Source organism: Oncorhynchus kisutch, linkage group LG16 (genome assembly GCF_002021735.2).
Source record: "Oncorhynchus kisutch isolate 150728-3 linkage group LG16, Okis_V2, whole genome shotgun sequence".
In the NCBI taxonomy this organism is placed as follows: Eukaryota; Metazoa; Chordata; class Actinopteri; order Salmoniformes; family Salmonidae; genus Oncorhynchus; species Oncorhynchus kisutch.
In genome coordinates, this window is record NC_034189.2 from 40,641,639 (window position 1) to 40,661,192 (window position 19,554).

The window sequence follows — 19,554 nt, forward strand, 5'->3', positions numbered from 1 at the left end:
TGTTTCTTGGCTCCAATATTCCAAATAGGCATTAATGATCATATTTGTTATAATTTATGTAATTAATTGAATGAATCGTTAAATGGGGCTACACACGTTTCAGTGTCTGCACTTCGAGGTAATAAGAAGGGCTGGAATTCGGGTGGTAAGGACGTTGGTTGTTTACTGTTGACGATTAAAAAAAACATTGCATACATTTCAGCACACAAAATGACTGAAGTTTGTTCATTTATCCAAATGTAGTGTTAATATTATGCAATTATTTCGTATTTTTAAGTCATATCTACACATACAATATCCTACACATACAAACCCTAGTCTAATATGTTTTAATTATATACGTATAAGTATATTTTAAACATGTCTATTTTAATTGGCTGAGACACTAAAACCTTATGGGCTTGGATGCAGGTCAAACTCTTAATATTAAACAATGGTGAAACTTTACACAACTTTTCCCTAAACCTTGAGCCTTAGTTGGTTTGGCTAGCCCGGCCCATCTGGTACAGCAAATGGTAATACTCACCAGAGAGCTAGCGAAGAGTGAGAGAAGAGAGAGAGGGGGGAGAGAGAGAACCAGATTGAAAACATACCAGCCTGGCGTCTCAATACCACATTTCTGACGAAGAACGAACCACCCTCAAACCTTTTACACCTCTTCAGGCTACAAAGTTCCATATCGTGCAATGTTTCCTTAGTAAGGGAGGATCGATTTCAAAAACTTGTTTCGTTTATTCTCGGTGATGGATTGTAAAAAAGTCGACACACATAAAGTCTTACGGTGAACTTTATGAGAAGTTGGGAAGAGGAATGTAGTTAGTCTTGATCGTGTTTAGGCTACTAGAATATAACTTATGGATTTCATCCTTGCATTGGAAGGAGTTTGTTACTTCTTGCTTTTTGACCGAGAAAGTTTGACCTAACGGTAATCTTCGATCGCGTTGCTTGTACAGAACTAGTGGGCAAACAGAACCGAGGGAGACGCACCGGGTCAGACCATACCGACCACAGGCATCACCACTGAGGTAGGTGGACTGGACATGCATGTGATGATGAACTCTGGAAATCAAATTTCTTATTCATTATTAGAATATTATTCTTATTGTGAATAGGCTAGTCAATCATTTGAAATATTCATTTCAGTGCAAATTTGAAATTGTTACTTTGAATTGCCTAAAAGGGTATTTAAATCGTAACCTATTAAAATAGCGTTTTCTTTGGAATGTTGACCATACAGAATAAATACAAAACTATGAAAAGTGTGAACATGAATCATATAGATATAGACAAAACGTCCCATTCGGAGTTACTTGAAACATCTCCACTTTCAACTTAACTGACTTCGCATTGGAATGTCACAAACGCTGCGCTGCAACTTGATCTATTTGTTAGTAGATGCGCTCAGAGCTGTGCACGAGACATCATAGCCCTATGGTTGCATAGCGAGAATCCTTCATTGCTACATAAAAAAATGTACTTATATATTTTTTTATGATATACCCATTGATTTTTGAAGAATATAAATTTAGTTCAACTGTCGTACCCCATCATAACCCCAAATATAAGCTTGTTTTAGTCCAATATTTAGTCCTTATATTTGTAAATCATGTAAATGTAAACAAACGCTGTAAAACCTCAGAACATGGTTCAAACTATAATTTTGACATCATGGATGGTCAGTCCTTGCATCCATAGCTGTGTATATGAATTTGAGCGTGGTTACATGTCTCCAGGCCCATCCCTCAGCTTTTTACCAAAACAGAGTCTGGATGTTCGCTTTGTTATCGTTTCAATGAATGATTCTAGCTTTAACTTGAGCTTTCGTGACTTTAGCCTACTTGATTGAAAGATACCCTTCCTAAATCCCCTGAATCTGAAAGGTATCCAACTAGCAGAAAATGTGTGTGTTTGCTACTGAGAGTCATTAGCAGTCACACTCAATGCAGAAAATCTACATTGCTGTGCATTTCAATGGCTGCAATTAATATTCATTGTTAATGTTTCCCTGGTGTGTTATTAATGTGTGAATAAATTACAATCAAAACATGAAACAACATTTGAAGATGCATTTGCTAATAGTCTTGTTTTTATTTGAGAGAAAATAAGCTATGGGGTGCTTGTTAATAGAGATAAGCATTATAATCAAAATGTAGGAAGATGAGTAATATCAAAAAAGGTTCTAAATAAATCAATACCTTCCTCTAATATGTTACCACTCTCTGTTTCCAAACAGAGTTGGTTCGGGCCTGGGACATGTGTGTGTTTTTACGTGAATGTCCTGTTGGTTGGTTTAGTTCATTTGCACTAGAAAAAAAGTTTTAGGGCATTTTCTATTGTGCAGAATGAAGAGTTCCAGCAGTCAGGCAGCGAAGAGTTGAAAAGGTTTAAAGAAATGATGGGCCTTTCACAATATTCAAAGGGGACTGAGGCTTGGGGCTGCGGTCATCAACCTACCCCCACTTTCATCTCAGCCTCTCAAATGGCATCGTATCCAGCCCTGGTCAAAAGCAGTGCACTGGATAGGGAATATGGTGTCATTTGGGACATGGACACTCACCAAGCAGAGCCATTCTGCAGACGTTTTCACACCGCTGGCCCATTCCACGAATGCCTTTATTGATTCTGCTAGCTTTTCTCTTCTCCAGAGAACGCAGACAAAAAGAGAGGGACTTCCTGGTTTCTTAAGTGTTTGAAAAAGTGGAATAGAAGTTGAGTCTAGTATTCAGGAGAGAGCGAGGAGCAGGGGAGATGCCTGGATGAAAAATTTGTCAAACTCCCAACTGAGAGGATCGAAAAGTATCTTATCCCCATAAACAAGAACACAGCACCAATTAAACTATCTGGCCTAGGAAGTCATTCAGGCAGGGGAAAGGAAATGCCACTGGCTAAACACTAGAAATAACAGGTTGGTTAAGGCTTAAACCGTTTGCATTACCTTGTAGTGAAATAAGCTTTCCAATTGGATGCTACCTTATTCTTATTTCTGCCTGTTTGAAAAGATGAGAAATTACTCTGAGATACCTACAGTATATATGGTTATCGTTAATTTTATTCAAATGTTAAATGCTATCTGATGTCCAACTGTTAAGAAGTGGGAATTTACAATCAAACTACACTAAATCACATCACATGACTAACCCCATCCCTCTCTCAAATCAAATGAAATGTTATTTGTCACATGCTTCGTAAACAACAGGTGTAGACTAACAGTGAAATACTTACTTACTCTCCCCTCCCCTCTCTCTCCCCTCCCCTCTCTCTCTCTCTCTCCCTCTCTCTCTCTCAGAGGTTCCCTTCTTCCCACACAGCAAAGAGTAGTAATTGCTGCCATACCCTCCATAAAACTAATATTTTGGTTTGTTCAGAGAGGCCCCTGACCACAGCAGTCTGCCCTGGAGGCTGTGTGTGTGTGTATGTGTGTGTGTGTGTGTGTGTGTGTGTGTGTGTGTGTGTGTGTGTGTGTGTGTGTGTGTGTGTGTGTGTGTGTGTGTGTGTGTGTGTGTGTGTATGTGTGTGTGTGTGTGTGTGTGTGTGTGTGTGTGTGTGTGTGTGTGTGTGTGTGTGTGTGTGTGTGTGTGTGTGTGTGTGTGTGTGTGTGTGTGTGTGTGTGTGTGTGTGTGCACTATGGCTCTATCGACAAAGGCAGCATTAACTGTCTCTGTCCTAAGGGGACAACACTAGAACCACTAAAAAACAGTGGCTCACCTCACATATTTCTTATGGCACAGTCCTTATGGATTACATCATGTGAAGTGAGTCGATTTTGTCAGGTTGTGTAAACTATGCTTTCCTCTGTTTCAGAGGGAAAACTCTGACCGCAAAGTTTGAAACTGTCAGTTTTAATACCATGAATTTTCACCTTCGTGTAAATGGTATTATACCGTTATCCAGCTTGGCTGTTTCTACAGCTTTGGCTCAGACAAAAACGTGAACATTGTTGTACTATTCCTCTCAACACCACATCACATCTGGCTCAGGTCAAACCAATTGCTATCTTTGGAGGGAATTTGAATATTAATCAAACCTTGTTTAATTCCATTGTTTAACTTCGCCTCCATCAACTATTTATCAGCTCGTTACACTGCCTTGTCTAATATCAGTTTTCTTTCATTTGAAAAAAAGTTATTAAAAAAAAGAGGCCAATATCCCAGCCGGCACATAACGTTCTGAGAACCATATGTTTATTAGAGCTTGGTGAGAGTGTGGTTGTCCTATGGTTATTTTGCGTACAACCTTCCCACAATGTTCTGGGAATGGTGCAGGGTGCCCAGCTAGTGCATAACAATCATGTTTCTTAGGTGTGAATTTCAGTACTTCAGCATAACTTTTCTTACGTGTTTCCTTATGGTTCTATTTAAGTAATGTTCTCAAATTGTTCCGAGAACATTCCTGTGCGGCAATTTGAGTAATTCAGCATAACGATTTCTATAGGTTTCGTCGTGGTTTTATTTAAAGTCGTGGTCTCAGAACATTTAGAAAATGTTACATGAAAACCACAAGAAAACGTTAGTATCATTCAAAGAACGTTCTAAGAATGTTATTTAAAACATTTACTTTCCGTTCTCAGCGTAAACAAATCTCTCTCTATCCTCTATCTTGTTAAATGTGTTCAGGAGTGTTGGCCACGCCCACTAATTGGCCACTCTTGATCTTATAAGTGCTTGTTTCCTTTGAAATGAGGTCTGTTTGAATAGACAAAAATGACCAGCTCTGTATGAGTAAAAAAAAAACACATGGCATGCTAGCTGAAGATTATAGGTTCGAATCTCCCTGAAACCGTTCCACAATAAAACAAAATACATGTGTTTGCATGATTAATACTTAAGCAGATTCATTTCTGTCGGAGATCAAAACTGTTAGCTCAAGTTAGCAGTATTTTTAAGTCTTATAGAAACATCTTCTAAGAACATTAAATGATTATCTTCAAATAACCAATAATATTCGTTCTCAGAACATGAATAAAACCTCCCAGGAAAACCTTCAGGGAACCACCGTAAAATGTTCCAAGAACTTCCCTGCAACCTAAAAATGTACTCTCCCAGAACAGGCCAAATTTTTACTTCTGTTCTCAGAACATTTAAAAAACGTTCACTTTTACCAGTCAGGAAACTTATGGTTTCATTCCCAGAATCAATGGAAAACCAAAAATGTACGTTCCCACAACTTCCAAGGAATCAAATGTGCTAGCTGGGATGTATCTTGCATTATAAGACCATCTTAACAACACATTCAAATTTGAGATTTTAAGAGTCTCAGCTCAATCACTGTATATATCTACAGGTCATACTTATTTAATTTCTTTCGATCAGACTGCCTCTATATTCTCTCTCTCTCTCTCTCTCTCTCTCTCTCTCTCTCCCTCTCTCTCTCTCTCCTTCTCTCAATTTCAATTAAATTTGCTTTATTGGCATGACGTAACAATGTACATATTGCCAAAGCTTACCTTTGCTATTTACAATATGAAAATAATAAGAATCAAAATTGTCAACGGGAACAACAATAACAACAATAACAACAATAACAACAGTAACAACAATATATCCAAGGGTCAAAATAACTATACACTGAACAATAACAATAAGTATACAGTAGAGTACATGTGCAGGTTGATTGGTCTGTCAGACACTGTCCCTCATCTTATGGCTGGCAGCAATGTAGTGCGCTGCCAACCCACCGGTCTCTGCGTCCTCCCCCAACAGGACTGGTAGCCTACCCTCATCACAGAGGTCTTTGAAACCTTGAATTAGAGTTTCAAATTTGGGGAAATTACACTCTCTAATTGTTTTATATTTTTGACATTTTGTCAGGAAATGCAGCTCTGTCTCAGGTTTCCTCTACAGGGAGCCAGGTTTTCCTGTGTCTACCCTTCTCAATGGCAAGGCTGTGCTCACTGAGCCTCTCTCTCTCTCTCCATATACTCTATTTCTCTCTCTTTCTCTCCCTCTTTCTTTCTTTCTTTCTTTCTTTCTCTTTCTCTTACTCTTATTTTTCTCTCTCTCTCGTTCTCTCTTTTGCTTTCTCTCGCTCTCTCTCTCTCTCTCTCTCTCTCTCTCTCTCCCTCTCTCTCACATATCTTTGTTTTTGCATAATCTAGATTCTAATTGTTATTAATCAATCCCAACCAGTTGTGCCCCTCATACTAAGATACTGTATCATATGCAGAAAAATCTATTTTAACACAAATGCAATTATACATGATGAAAACAGAGCTCCGTTTCGTGCAATGGCATCACAGATTACACACACACACACACACACACACACACACACACACACACACACACACACACACACACACACACACACACACACACACACACACACACACACACACACACAAGAAATCAAAGGTCCGGACCAGAGGGCCACAGGGGACATGGGCCTCTCTCCTCCTCTCATCCTCTGCTCCTCAGTACTGTATTTAATGTAGAGTGACTCTTAGTTACTATGGCTCTGCTTTGATTCACCAGTTAATTCATTCCTGAAGGGACGCTATAACCCTGATGATCTCTCCTCACTCCTTTTGACAGCAACAGGGAGTGTGTGTGTGTGTGTGTGTGTGTGTGTGTGTGTGTGTGTGTGTGTGTGTGTGTGTGTGTGTGTGTGTGTGTGTGTGTGTGTGTGTGTGTGTGTGTGTGTGTGTGTGTGAGAGAGAGAGACAGATATCAGTAATAGAAATGTCCTCGTGCAGTGAAAATAAGTAATCAGAATCAACAACACCAACCATTTCAAATGCAGCCTAAAACCAGTGAGTGGTGCCAGGCAATCAGTGGACTTTGAATGGTGTCAGAGGGTAAGGGGTCGTTTTGATTTTGCATAAAGAAGTGCATTCATGATTTGGCCATGGCAAGGGAAGAAACTTGAGATGTGATAACTTATTTGTCAGCGCTGAATAGCTTCAAAGCAGGCAACCCAAATCCTGCCTGTATGGGTTCTGTATTAGATCAGGGCGACAAGTGATGACATTGGAAAAGAGCTGAAACGCTGCCAAGCCACAGACTCCTTACTGACAGACTAGAGAACCCAGGACAGGGCTTGTCTTACATGTGGTATACACCCAGCCCATGTGTTATCCCTTAGCAATCAATCCCCTTTACCATCTTCTCCCCACAAGGCAGCACACTCAGCTCCCAGCTCCTACAATCAGGCGCAGGGTCAGGATCTGGTTGGGGCTCTCCGTGGGCCCTATGAGGCCTCGCTCCTCCCTGTAGAAGGCAAGGACTGCGTCCTAAAGGGGCGCCCTATTCCCTATTTACTACTTTTGACCAGGGCCCATAGGGTAGTGCACTATATCGGGAGTAGGGTCTCACTTGGGACGCAGCCAAGGACTGTCAGGGGCAGTAGCAGTCTTCATCCTGTGGGCCCTCATGCCTTCACACTGAGCACCAGAGAAACTGTGTCAGTAGCCATTAGTACTGCATGGATTTTAAGGTGAGCTGTATGTGTTTCACTCTGTTATGCTGCTGTTTGGCAGCTGTGGCTGGTGGACTGGTTACAGCCAGGGCTTAAGGGTGTTTGAAGAGATCCCTCTGGCTGTGGTGTTTCCCTGTCATGGCGACAGTTTCCTCTGAGCAGGAGCTTACTGGTTGGTTAAGAGGTTAATGTTGTGCTAAATAGGGAGATCAGGGCGTTGCTGATCAGGGTGACGTTTTAGTGATGAACAGTTACTCACCCTTTTAGAGCCTCAGCTGCCAACAGCAGAGATGACTGAAGGAGTCCAAACTGTGGCTGTAAAACATGAGGTGTGTAACACGGTTTAACACACCATTTGGCCTCTGGATGCAAAGGCAGTGGTGATACCAAGTGGTTAATCAATGCCCACATGCCACTTCACTGTTGCTCAGGGATATGAAGGCCCAGGGCGCAACCCTCGTTGCTCTGGGCAATACACATAGCGGAGCGAGCCCTGTTTGCTACAGTGAATCTGTGTTAGTCATGCGAGTGCCTCCTCCTCCTTTGCCTGAAGAGGCCTCTATCTCTAGCAGACGAGAGAGGAGCAGTCATTCTTTGGGCTGAGTCACGGTGACAGGCTAAATCCTCTAGTAGGTGGTTTCTCCTATGAAGTGGAGTTGGAGCCGTAAGCTCAACATCTGTACGACATTGCCAGGACCTGAAGAGATCGCCCACAGGATACTATACTTACAGGCAGGGGATGGGTTCTTATCCACGGGGCTCCTCTCTTCGTCTCGCCTCCTCTCTGCTTCGTCTGTCCTGATCCTATAGAGAGAGAGAGAGAGAGAGAGAGAGACAGAGAGAGAGACAGAGAGAGAGAGAGAGAGAGAGACAGAGAGAGAGAGAGAGGAGCATCACTGCCCCTCAGGACCACTCAGTCTCAGCCATTCTCGGCATGAGGACTGTGACTTTTAGGATTCTTAAATGAATCATGCTTCGTTTCTCTATTGTTTCACTTCACTAATTGAAGTGAAACACCAATTGAAGTGAAATAATCATGATATGTATTGTGTGATAGTGAATAGCGTGATTCAGTATGGATTCCCAGGCTCCGGTCTGCTCTTATGCGGTAGCGGTGCGTGGGTAAAGTCACCGGGGAAGCCAAGCCAGGGAAAAAAGCCATATTACAACTTACTGTATGTGTTGTGATAATTGTGTTGTTTGCTCTATAACCTGTTAGGTCATATGCCTTGACACCGTGATATATAGGCCTAAGGCTGAGACAGTAATAAGACACAGTGGCAGAATAAATTCAACCACACCTGTGTTTCATCACATAACCGGAGAGCAACCTCTTTTCGGTGAATTCCACAAACAGTTACATGACCGTTCGAGTAAGTTTATGTTTTTGAAATTTTCGGACGACTAAACAACTATTGATTTAGAACCATGGAGAGTTACGGCAAGTTGCAAAGAAAACATGAGCCGCCGCCACTATTCCAGCACCATTTCAACTTCAACATTTCAACACCATCAAATCACCTATGCTTAGTCTAATACAGTGACATCTAAAATATACCAAAACCTATTTAGTCCAATCAATGTAAGCTAAATATGATGTGGCTGTCCATGGTTCTGATTTCTATGTGTTTGTTTGTGTGTGTGTGTGTGTGTGTGTGTGTTGTCAAGTAGAAAAAACACGTTGACTTACCCTACATGTAGAGAAATGCCAATACCATCCTCCTCTCTTTCATGTTCATGGAACGATCTGTGACTCTACCATGTATTTTTTTGTTCCAGGGGCACAATATCAGAATAAATGTTATAATAATTGGCCAGTATTGAGAATTAAGTAAAACCATAAGTTCAAATCCCTATCCATGACTAATTTAGAAAGGGCCAACTTTTTTTTTTTACCCCTTTTTCTCCCAAATTTCATGGTGTCCAATTGTTGTAGTAGCTACTATCTTGTCTCATCGCTACAACTCCCGTACGGGCTCGGGAGAGACAAAGGTTGAAAGTCATGCGTCCTCCGATACACAACCCAACCTAGCCGCACTGCTTCTTAACACAGCGCGCATCCAACCCGGAAGCCAGCCGCACCAATGTGTCAGAGGAAACACCTTGCACCTGGCAACCTTGGCTAGCGCGCACTGCACCCGGCCCACCACAGGAGTCACTGGTGTGCGATGAGACAAGGACATCCCTACCGACCAAGCCCTCCCTAACCCGGACGACGCTAGGCCAATTGTGCATCGCCCCATGGACCTCCCGGTCGCGGCCGGTTACAACAGAGCCTGGGCGCGAATCGAGAGTCTCTGATGGCACAGCTGGCGCTGCAGTACAGCACCCTTAACCACTGCGCCACCCGGGAGGCCCAGAAAGGGCCAATTTTAGCTAGCTAGCTAGCCACTGGACAACAACGCAACAAGATGCAACAATTCAAGTTGATTCTGTCAATGACGTATGCTCTCGATGTGATGTGATTGGAGTGAAGCCAAAACCAAACTGGCTTCCCTTGACACTTTTTTGTGTGTTTTTATTTTTTTGCCAGGACCATTCACGTTTGACCTCTCAATTTAGTTCAACGCTGGTTGGCTATTATTATAACTTCTTTTTATCAAGGGAGGCCGAATGCTCGCTGGCTTCCCTTGAATTCAATGCTACGGGTGGCAACAATGTCCTACTCTTTTTGACCAGACAGCATCAGATAGATGGCCTACACGTACAGAGACAGAGGGCCGCTGTTTCGCTCACCCGGATGCTTTCTCTGGTGAGATACATTCAGCCTCTTGCAAATTGAAGGAATACTATGAAACACGGAGAGACAAAATATACATTATTTAATGGTGGGTTTTCAAAAAAAATGTCATGGTAAATGTTTTGGGGGATGCCCGGCTTCCCTTGGCATCCATGAATACACGCCATTGCTCTTGTGTCTGTGAAAGCCCTTGTTGTAATGAAACGTTTCTAGGCTAGAGACTCATCCAGTGACTACTACACTCCTCAGAGAGTGTTCTCAGAAGATCCTTGGTGGGCCTTTTGAGAGGGGATTTCACCTATTCAAATGGTTTGGTCTCCATTGTTAGACACAACAACCCCATTTAAACTTGAACATTTTCTGCATATAGTCTACGTTGCAAACATACAGCGAGCCAAATAGTAAAGATTCTTCTTATTCAAACGCCACCACAAGTGATCTCCCTACTTGTGCCAATATTCATAAACAGTATGTGGGCTGCTTTTACGAGATGTAACATTTTTCAGAAGGGGGGGACACGTAACCATAAATTCAAGAAAGTGCCCGACGCCCGGGCTTCAGTCCCTTCAGAGAGAGGCTCGGTAGTGGGCCTGACTCTGCTCTGTGATTTTACTGCACCACCGTGACCTTTCAGTGTTCAGTCACCGCCATTTGTTTGGCTGACAGCTCGCGGTGTAATAACTAAGCGTGGTGATGGTTTGCGGGAAGCTGTAAGTAATACTCTGTGATGTGCCAAACTGCACTCTGCTCCGGTAAAGCAGGAAACCAGCACCTGGAATGCAGAGACATTCATTTTTCAAAACACTGGGAATACCCTTCTCTCTCACGGCCATTTTAAATCCTAGGTTTTATTCTGGGTTTCTCACAAGAAAAATACATGTATGTCAGAGTAACTCAGAACGACAGTTAATACACCCAGATATTTTTGTTGCTCATAATTAACCATATGATACAATACTTTTTGTCCAAGACTCTTTTTCATACAACTATGGCTAACGGTCTAACGATCATGGCTAATGTTTATGTAACAGATGTGAAACGGCTAGCTTAGGTAGCGGTGGTGCGCGCTAAATAGCGTTTCAATCGGTGACGTCACTCGCTCTGAGACCTTGAAGTAGTAGTTCCCCTTGCTCTGCAAGGGCCGTGGCTTTTGTGCAGCGATGGGTAACGATGCTTCGTGGGTGACTGTTGTTGATGTGTGCAAAGGGTCCCTGGTTCGCGCCCGGGTATGGGCAAGGGGACGGTCTAAAGTTATACTGTTACATTTAGTTCATATCTGCTCTTGGAATTAAGACCTTGTTAGTGAAAGGAGGATTAGAACAACAAGAGGAATGTCCCCATTGGTTTAGCTATGAGGGTTGAAGCTGTGTTTTGCCTACTGGAGTTTGCACACATGAAGTGGACTGGACAGTTGGTTAACTAGATAACTGTACTCAATCACTTCTCAGTCTCTTAGGGATGAGGAACATCTTTCCATTCCAATCTTATTCAGACAGTTTCCCGATTATTACGCTTCAATGACTTGAAACTACAATGACTCATAAGTACCGAGGCCATGTTAAATACACAGTTGAAGTCTGAAGTTTACATACATGTAGGTAAGTCATTAAAATTAGTTTTTCAACCACTCCACAAATTTCTTGTTAACAAACTATAGTTTTGGCAAGTCAGTTAGGACATCTACTTTGTGCATGACACAAGTCATTTTTCCAACAATTGTTTACAAACAGATTATTTCACTTATAATTCACTGTATCACAATTCCAGTGGGTCAGAAGTTTACATACACTAAGTTGACTTAAACAGCTTGGAAAATTCCAGAAAATTATGTCATGGCTTTAGAAGCTTCTGATAGGCTAATTGACCTAATTTGAGTCAATTGGAGGTGTACCTGTGCATGTATTTCAAGGCCTACCTTCAAACTCAGTGCCTCTTTGCTTGACATCATGGGGAAATTAAAAGAAATCAGCCAAGACCTCAGAAAAAAGTTGTAGACCACCACAAGTCTGGTTCATCCTTGGGAGCAAATTTCCAAATGCCTGAAGGTACCACGTTCATCTGTACAAACAATAGTACGCAAGTATAAACACCATGGGACCACACAGCCGTCAGACCGCTCAGGAAGGAGACACGTTCTGTCTCCTAGAGATGAACGTACTTTGGTGTGAAAAGTGCAAATCAATCCCAGAACAACAGCAAAGGACCTTGAGGAAACAGGTACAAAAGTATCTATATCCACAGTAAAACAAGTCCTATATCGACATAACCTGAAAGGCCGCTCAGCAAGGAAGAAGCCACTGTTCCAAAACCGCATAAAAAGCCAGACTACGGTTTGCAACTGCACATGGGGACAAAGATTGTACTTTTTGGAGAAATGTCCTCTGGTCTGATGAAACAAATATAGAACTGTTTGGCCATAATGACCATCGTTATGTTAGGAGGAAAAAGGGGGAGGCTTGCAAGCCGAAGAACACCATCCCAACTGTGAAGCACGGGGGTGGCAGCATCATGTTGTGGGGGTGCTTTGCTGCAGGAGGGACTGGTGCACTTCACAAAATAGATGGCATCATGAGGAAGTTATTATGTGAAGTTATCATTATTATTATTAAGTTATTATGTGGATATATTGAAGCAACATCTCAAGATATCAGTCAGGAAGTTAAAGCTTGGTTGCAAATGGGTCTTCCAAATGGACAATGGCCCCAAGTATACTTCCAAAGTTGTGGCAAAATGGCTTAAGGACAACAAAGTCCAGGTATTGGAGTCGCCATCACAAAGCCCTGACCTCAATCCCATAGAAAATGTGTGTGCAGAACTGAAAAAGCATGTACGAGCAAGGAGGCCTGCAAACCTGACTCATTTACACACCAAAATTCACCCAACTTATTGTGGGAAGCTTGTGGAAGGCTACCTGAAACGTTTGACCCAAGTTAAACCATTTAAAGGCAATGCTACCAAATACTATTTGAGTGTATGTACATTTTTGACCCACTGGAAATGTGATGAAAGAAATAGAAGCTGAACTAAATTATTCTCTCTACTATTATTCTGACATTTCACATTCTTAAAATAAAGTGGTGATCCTAACTGACCTAAGACAGGGAATTTTTACTAGGATCAAATGTCAGGAATTGTGAAAAACTGAGTTTAAATGTATTTGGCTAAGGTGTATGTAAACTTCAGACTTCAACTGTACAATAGTTGAAGAGTAGGAACAGAACACAGCGCATTAAATCTTTACCTTTGTAGATCTAGTAGGGTGGGGGTTTAGAGACACATGGGATATACTCTGTACAAAATTGCTTGAGCTTCTTCTCTTCTCAGAGATCCTGAAAGGAAATGAGAGCTGAACTGTATTGGAGGGAACATCAGTTCAAGACCGAGGTGCTAAAACAAACAGGCATGGGTTTCAACACAAAGACAGAGGCTGAACGGGAAAGTAGTTTGAGGAGTTGCTGTTCTTCTGTCATAAATAACCTTTTTGTTAGGCCTTGCATTGTTCGATTTTCATGGTTAAATGGATCATTGTGTGTCGTGTTTAAAGGTAATGGCGGTTAACTATAGGAGGTAGAAGTTCATTATTTCTCACAGCTGTGTATCTAAATCTACTGCTGGGTTTATTATCATGGTAATTAACCATCTCCTAGCTACTAAAATAATACTCGTCTATTCCCTCACATTTATTTAGCTTTTCAACTTTAATAAAGGTATGGTTTATTGTTTCTACCATCAACAGATTTAGCCACGACTCTCAAAGATAAGACATTCATATCTTGACACAAAGACACACACACACACACGCACACACATGCACAAACACACACACTTGACATGAACTGAACTTTTTGTGCCATTCTTGAGAACCCATTTAGTTTTCACAGACTGAGTCACAAACAGTTGACAATGGGAAACAGTGAAACAGACTGGACAGACAGTGAGTTTGTAGGTCTACATTGTTAAAGTACAGTTTACTGCCTCTTGAACAAGCTGGGAGGGTTGGCAGGAGGTAAAGGCCTGATGGACAGCTTTGTCTACTGTCTTGTCTTGTCTACTGTGGTGTCTCTTTGAGACAGTCTTGCAAGTGTGGGGGGCCAGGGGCCCTTTTTCTCCACTGACACTGCTTTGTGGGGAAGGTGGTAAATGTGGCACATGAGAGCACTAGTGTAGTGTCATTCATTCATGTCCCTGTCAGCCAGTCCTTTGGTGTATTTTGGTTTTCATTAGTTAACATCAGCCAGGCTAGAGATTTTAGCTGCTCCATCCTCCTTCTGGTCATTCATTACACCCTAGTAATAATAGGTGCCATTCACACATTTAGGTGAGGTTGTGGATTAGTGTCATGGAGCGTTGAAAGCCTTTTAATGATCAGTGGATCTTATTGACATGCCCTCCTCATCAGTGTCATGGAACAAGAGAGAGGAGAGGAGAGGAGAGGAGAGGAGAGGAGAGGAGAGGAGAGGAGAGGAGAGGAGAGGAGAGGAGAGGAGAGGAGAGGAGAGGAGAGGAGAGGAGAGGAGAGGAGAGGAGAGGAGAGGAGAGGAGAGGAGAGGAGAGGAGAGGACAGGACAGGAGAGGAGAGGACAGGACAGGACAGCACAGGAGAGGACAGGACAGGAGAGGACAGGACAGGACAGGAGAGGACAGGACAAGAGGAGTCGAGGAGAGGGGAAGAGAGGACAGGAGAGGAGAGGAGAGAACAAGAGGAGTCGATGAGAGGGGAGGAGAGGAGAGGAGAGAACAAGAGGAGTCGAGGGGAGGGGAGGAGAGAGTAAAGGAGTGGAGTGGAGTGGAGAGAACAAGAGGAGTTGAGGAAAGGGGAGAGGAGAGGGCCCTGGTGACCAACAGGAGAGATCAAGCGTGCCCCTGGTCATTTGTTTACCTTCGTTTCCATCTGTCAGTGTGGTGTCTGACACCTGTAGCGTCCCATAGCCCTGGCTCTTCTGTCTCCTCTGCCTCCCGTCTGTCCGGCCAGTCTACGCTGGGGGAAGATACGACCATGTGTCGCAGCACTTCAGAGGAGGGACAGTTTTACTGCTCCTCCTCCCCCATCTCCACATACCCCCCACATACCCCACTTACACGTAGTCTTGGCAGGAGTCTTATTAATAAGACAGCCATTACGATCTAGATACACTAAGCCCAGACTTTACAACACCTTCAAGGAAAAATCTTGCCTATATTGTGTAAAGCAGGTGTTAGCAAACTATAACATCCACTGAACTGAGCCCAGCCTGCAGTGTGCAAATCTGACTGTCTCTCAAACAGCCATCTAAACGAAGAATGACTTGGCAGGCAGCGCGCCGCTTGTTTACCTTTGTTGAACCTAGCCGCTTATCCTTGGTTGCAGTGCAAACATGTCGTGGTTTTGTCCTGAGCGAAGTCTCATTTGAGTTGCTGCTTTCTTCCAGGACCCCAGTGATTCGTGCTACGGTTTGCTGTCTCCAAAGGTGGTTTGGCGTAAACTAGCCTGGCTGGCATCCAAGTTTATTTAACTGTGGATCTTTTCATCAGCGCTATTTGACCTGATTGTTCAGCCTCGCTTGCGAAGAATAATACACCCTTATGTTCAAACGTGTTCCAAAAAAACAGTGGATCTCTTCAGAGGATGCGGCCTACAGTATAATGTGTCCTGCTGTATACATATCACTGGCCTACTATGTATACATGTCATATGATGATATGATAATGACAATGCCACCTCATGTCGTTTCCTTCAGAGCTTCTGATGTCCAGAATGGAGACCTCTGCCCCGACGACCACAGAGAAGAAAGGCTCTGGTCTGGATGGAAACGGCTTCACTGACCTCCCGAGGAAACTCTCACCTTCAGCTGTCACCAGAGGTACTGTACACTTTTCTTCAATGACTTTTAAAGAAGAAGGGAGGAAACGGTTTTAGTTTTACTGGAAGGATAAGGGTCCGCCTCTATTCTTATGTGCACCTCGACTCCAGGTTGGTTTGAGCACTTCTCCTGCTGACACAGGTTTTACTGTAAGGAAAAGGGTCCCTGCATCCCTTACTCCCGCTCACACTGTAAGACTGTCACACCAAGCCAAGGACTTACAGAGACTGACTGGGCCCGGGGGTAAGGAGGAGGTTTGAGAGAGAACATGCACATGAACTATACATATCAAAGATAAAACACTGTCTTGGGAGAAGTTGCTCTGGGCTCTAATCGTCCCCGATAAGGCTCTTCCTGTAGCACCTGGAGCAGTCAGAGGTGACTTACAGTAGAGCTGATAGGAATCAGTAATGTAACGCAGGGCCCTGTTAAAGAGCATCATTAATACTGAACAGGTACTGTAGCATAGCTGTGTGTGTGTGTGTGTGTGTGTGTGTGTGTGTGTGTGTGTGTGTGTGTGTGTGTGTGTGTGTGTGTGTGTGTGTGTGTGTGTGTGTGTGTGTGTGTGTGTGTGTGTGTGTGTGTGCAAGTGTGTCTGTCACGGGGAGAAGATCATAAAGACTAAAGACAGTGACGTGGCTCGATTTGGGGGCATAATCTCTGATTAATGGTTTGTATAACTACATGGGGCTGGCCTGGGAAGGGTCAATTGGCTGTGTTTGTTGAAATTAATGAAAAGTAGCAGTGTACCTCTTTCATCGGGCGGCCGGGAGAGACAGAGAGAGAATGCATGTTTTAAAGATGTCAGTGAATGTGTGATGAAAGGCCAGTATAATGAGGTTGAAAGACCTTGTTCTTACCTCCAGAGTATCACACTGATAAATTACTAAAAATGTCTGGTAGAGTAGAGTTGCAGTGGGCGACATGGCCCTTCCTTCAAAGATTGACAGAGATACAGATTGACGGCTACCTTTGAAATGGAAATACAACTTCTTGTGATTTAGTGACAATTTTACTATTTAATGAAGGGCTTGGTGGCCTGCCATGATAAAGAAATATCCATTAATTGTTTAAGGAAGAACAAAGATAAAAATAGGCCATTCATTTTTTTGTCCCTAACGATTGACATCAGACCCAATTTTTTTGAAACCTTCTATAGACCTCAAGTTTGTTTTCATAGCCTTGTGGAGTTTGCAGAGCACGGCCCGTTAGTCCAACAATAATTGAAGGATTTTGCGTGAGAATATGGAAAGACAATTTGAGTTGACAAAGAGTTCAAATAGTAGGGGTCTATAAGGGCGATTCTGTGATGTCTTAAATGTGTACTAAGAATTCTTGCTACAGAATCCAGTCGTTTTTCTCCTCATTTAATTCAGAGTGAATCCTAATTCTTTAACCTATCAGAAGGGCCAAAGCTAATTCGTTAATTAGACCCATTTCAAGATGTCACTGACAACTTCAACTAATACACATGTATGAGGACACTAATAACACGGAGAGTTTTGTCTTTGAAATGACGTTCAAGACTAGTGTCCACCGCGATGAGTAGAGACAGACAGACAGAGAATGCATGTTTTAAAGATGTCAGTGAATGTGTGATGAAAGGCCAGTATAATGAGGTTGAAAGACCTTGTTCTTAACCTCCAGAGTATCACAGTGCTGGTAGAGCAAAGCTCCGTGGACAACATGGCCCTTCCTTTAGAGATTGACAGAGATGCAGGTTGACGGAGATACAGGTTGACAGAGATGCAGGTTGACAGAGATGCAGGTTGACAGAGGTGCAGGTTGACAGAGATTTGATGGCTACCTTTGAAATGGTAATACTACTCGTGATTTAGTGACATTTGTATTATTTAACGAAGGGCTTGGTGGCCTGCCATTATTAAGAAATGAAAGATGAATTGTTTATTAGGCTAAATCAATCTAGGACGTATTTTACATACACTATAAATGGGACATGAATCAAGTGGGACTTTGTTTTCAACAACTTGTTTCATGTCGACATCTATATCGTTAATTCAATTCAATTTTATTTCCAGCTAACTCACTCATTTTTTATTACTCTACAATTACTTAAATCATATGGCTGGCCATGAATAAGCATTTCTAATATGGAGCTTGGAATGTCTGAACAATGGTTCTTTTGTCGTGAAGGAACATGGTTCCAGACCTGAGCCTTCTGGCAATTAAGAAAACGTTTGATCGCCTACGAACCCGAAAATCCTAATCTGTTAATGTGATCACCCTCTCTAATTTAATCTCAGTATGCCTTCCTCAATGGAGCCAATTCACACACGCTGAGGTCATATGTTAAAAATACTCTCGGCCGCAGCGAGCGATAGAGAGGCCCTTCTGTTTGGGCCAATCGTCTTCTGTGGATAAGCTCCCTCAGCCCCGTAGAGAGGGTCTTGAAAGTAGGTTGATTTCCCTTTCAAAGGGGCCTGGAGAGAGGTAACAAGGCAGAGCCCCCTGTGCCACCCCACCCTCTGTCTCCTCCCGGCCCTGCTATAACTATGCTTTCCCCTGGTCTGCAATGGCTCAGGTTCTGCTGGGTCTCTGCCTGGTGCTGTGTTCCAGGCTTGTGTTTCTCTCTGTCCTCCCTGGCTGCGGATCTAAAGTGGAGCTGCGGTGTTAAACCCACATCCATCTCTCTCTTCCCATAACTCTGTTACCCTATCACCATTAGAATAGTGTCACGGTCCATATTTGAATCGTAATAACACCACACACTCACACCCTCAGTCCAATAGAATCCAGTCTGGGTAGAACCAGCTTACCGAGTTACAGCTTCATAGGTCTCAAAATCTGCCAGCACACCAAGACAGGGCAATTACTTATCTCAATAACATGCATTATTATTCCTGTTTGCCAGACACAGATAAGTGAGTATGCAGTATGAGCGCAGCCAAAAGAGACAAGGTCCTTGAACTTAAAAAGCACATTCCCGAGCAGAACCGCCTCCTGCTTTGGAATGAAAAGTAGACCATTGTAATATACCGCCTCTTGTTCCCGGCGCTGTAGCTTTATTGTCAGTGTGTAGTTTACTACGGGCTGGTGGATCCTTGTCAGCTAAGTCGGGCCCACCTCAGAGGACCAGACATGGCCGACCAGCTCCATTATAGAATCCCTCCTGTTTTATTCTCCTGTCTGTGTTATTTATTCACAACAATATCTTCTCTATCAGAGGACAGGGCTAATGCAGAGTTTTAATATGTTATTTACGCGTAAAATAAAATGTAAAAAACAAGCGCTCTATGCGTGTAGACCGGAAGGGTGGGGGTGAAATGAATGGGCCGCTCCCATCTTTTGTATCAGAGTTTAACAATCTGGATTGCTAATAGAACCATTTATCATGGAGCGGTCATTTATTTGATGTGAACATGCAGGCAGCCCAGGTCTGGTCTCATATCCCAGAGGTCTATGGAAATGGGGGGTGGCGTTGACGCGTGCTCACATTGGATCTCAAGTAGGAGTCACTTTGTTTAAAATGGGGGCCCAGGTGCACCGACCGACCAGCCTGGTCTCTGTCTGGTCCTGTTGATGGGGGGGGGTAGTTGCTGC

General features: G+C 43.0%; 1 protein-coding gene across 1 annotated transcript in view; it reads left to right on the forward strand.

Moving 5' to 3' along the window:
* Positions 1-569: 569 nt before the first annotated feature.
* The window catches only part of LOC109906701 (zinc finger protein GLI2), an 82,106-nt gene continuing 63,121 nt past the window's right edge, over positions 570-19,554 (forward strand). The window contains exons 1-2 of the mRNA XM_020504550.2: positions 570-1,025; positions 15,871-15,993. Coding sequence (XP_020360139.1) covers positions 15,879-15,993 — 115 coding nt within the window. The 5' untranslated portion in view covers positions 570-1,025; positions 15,871-15,878. The remainder of the gene's footprint in view (positions 1,026-15,870; positions 15,994-19,554) is intronic.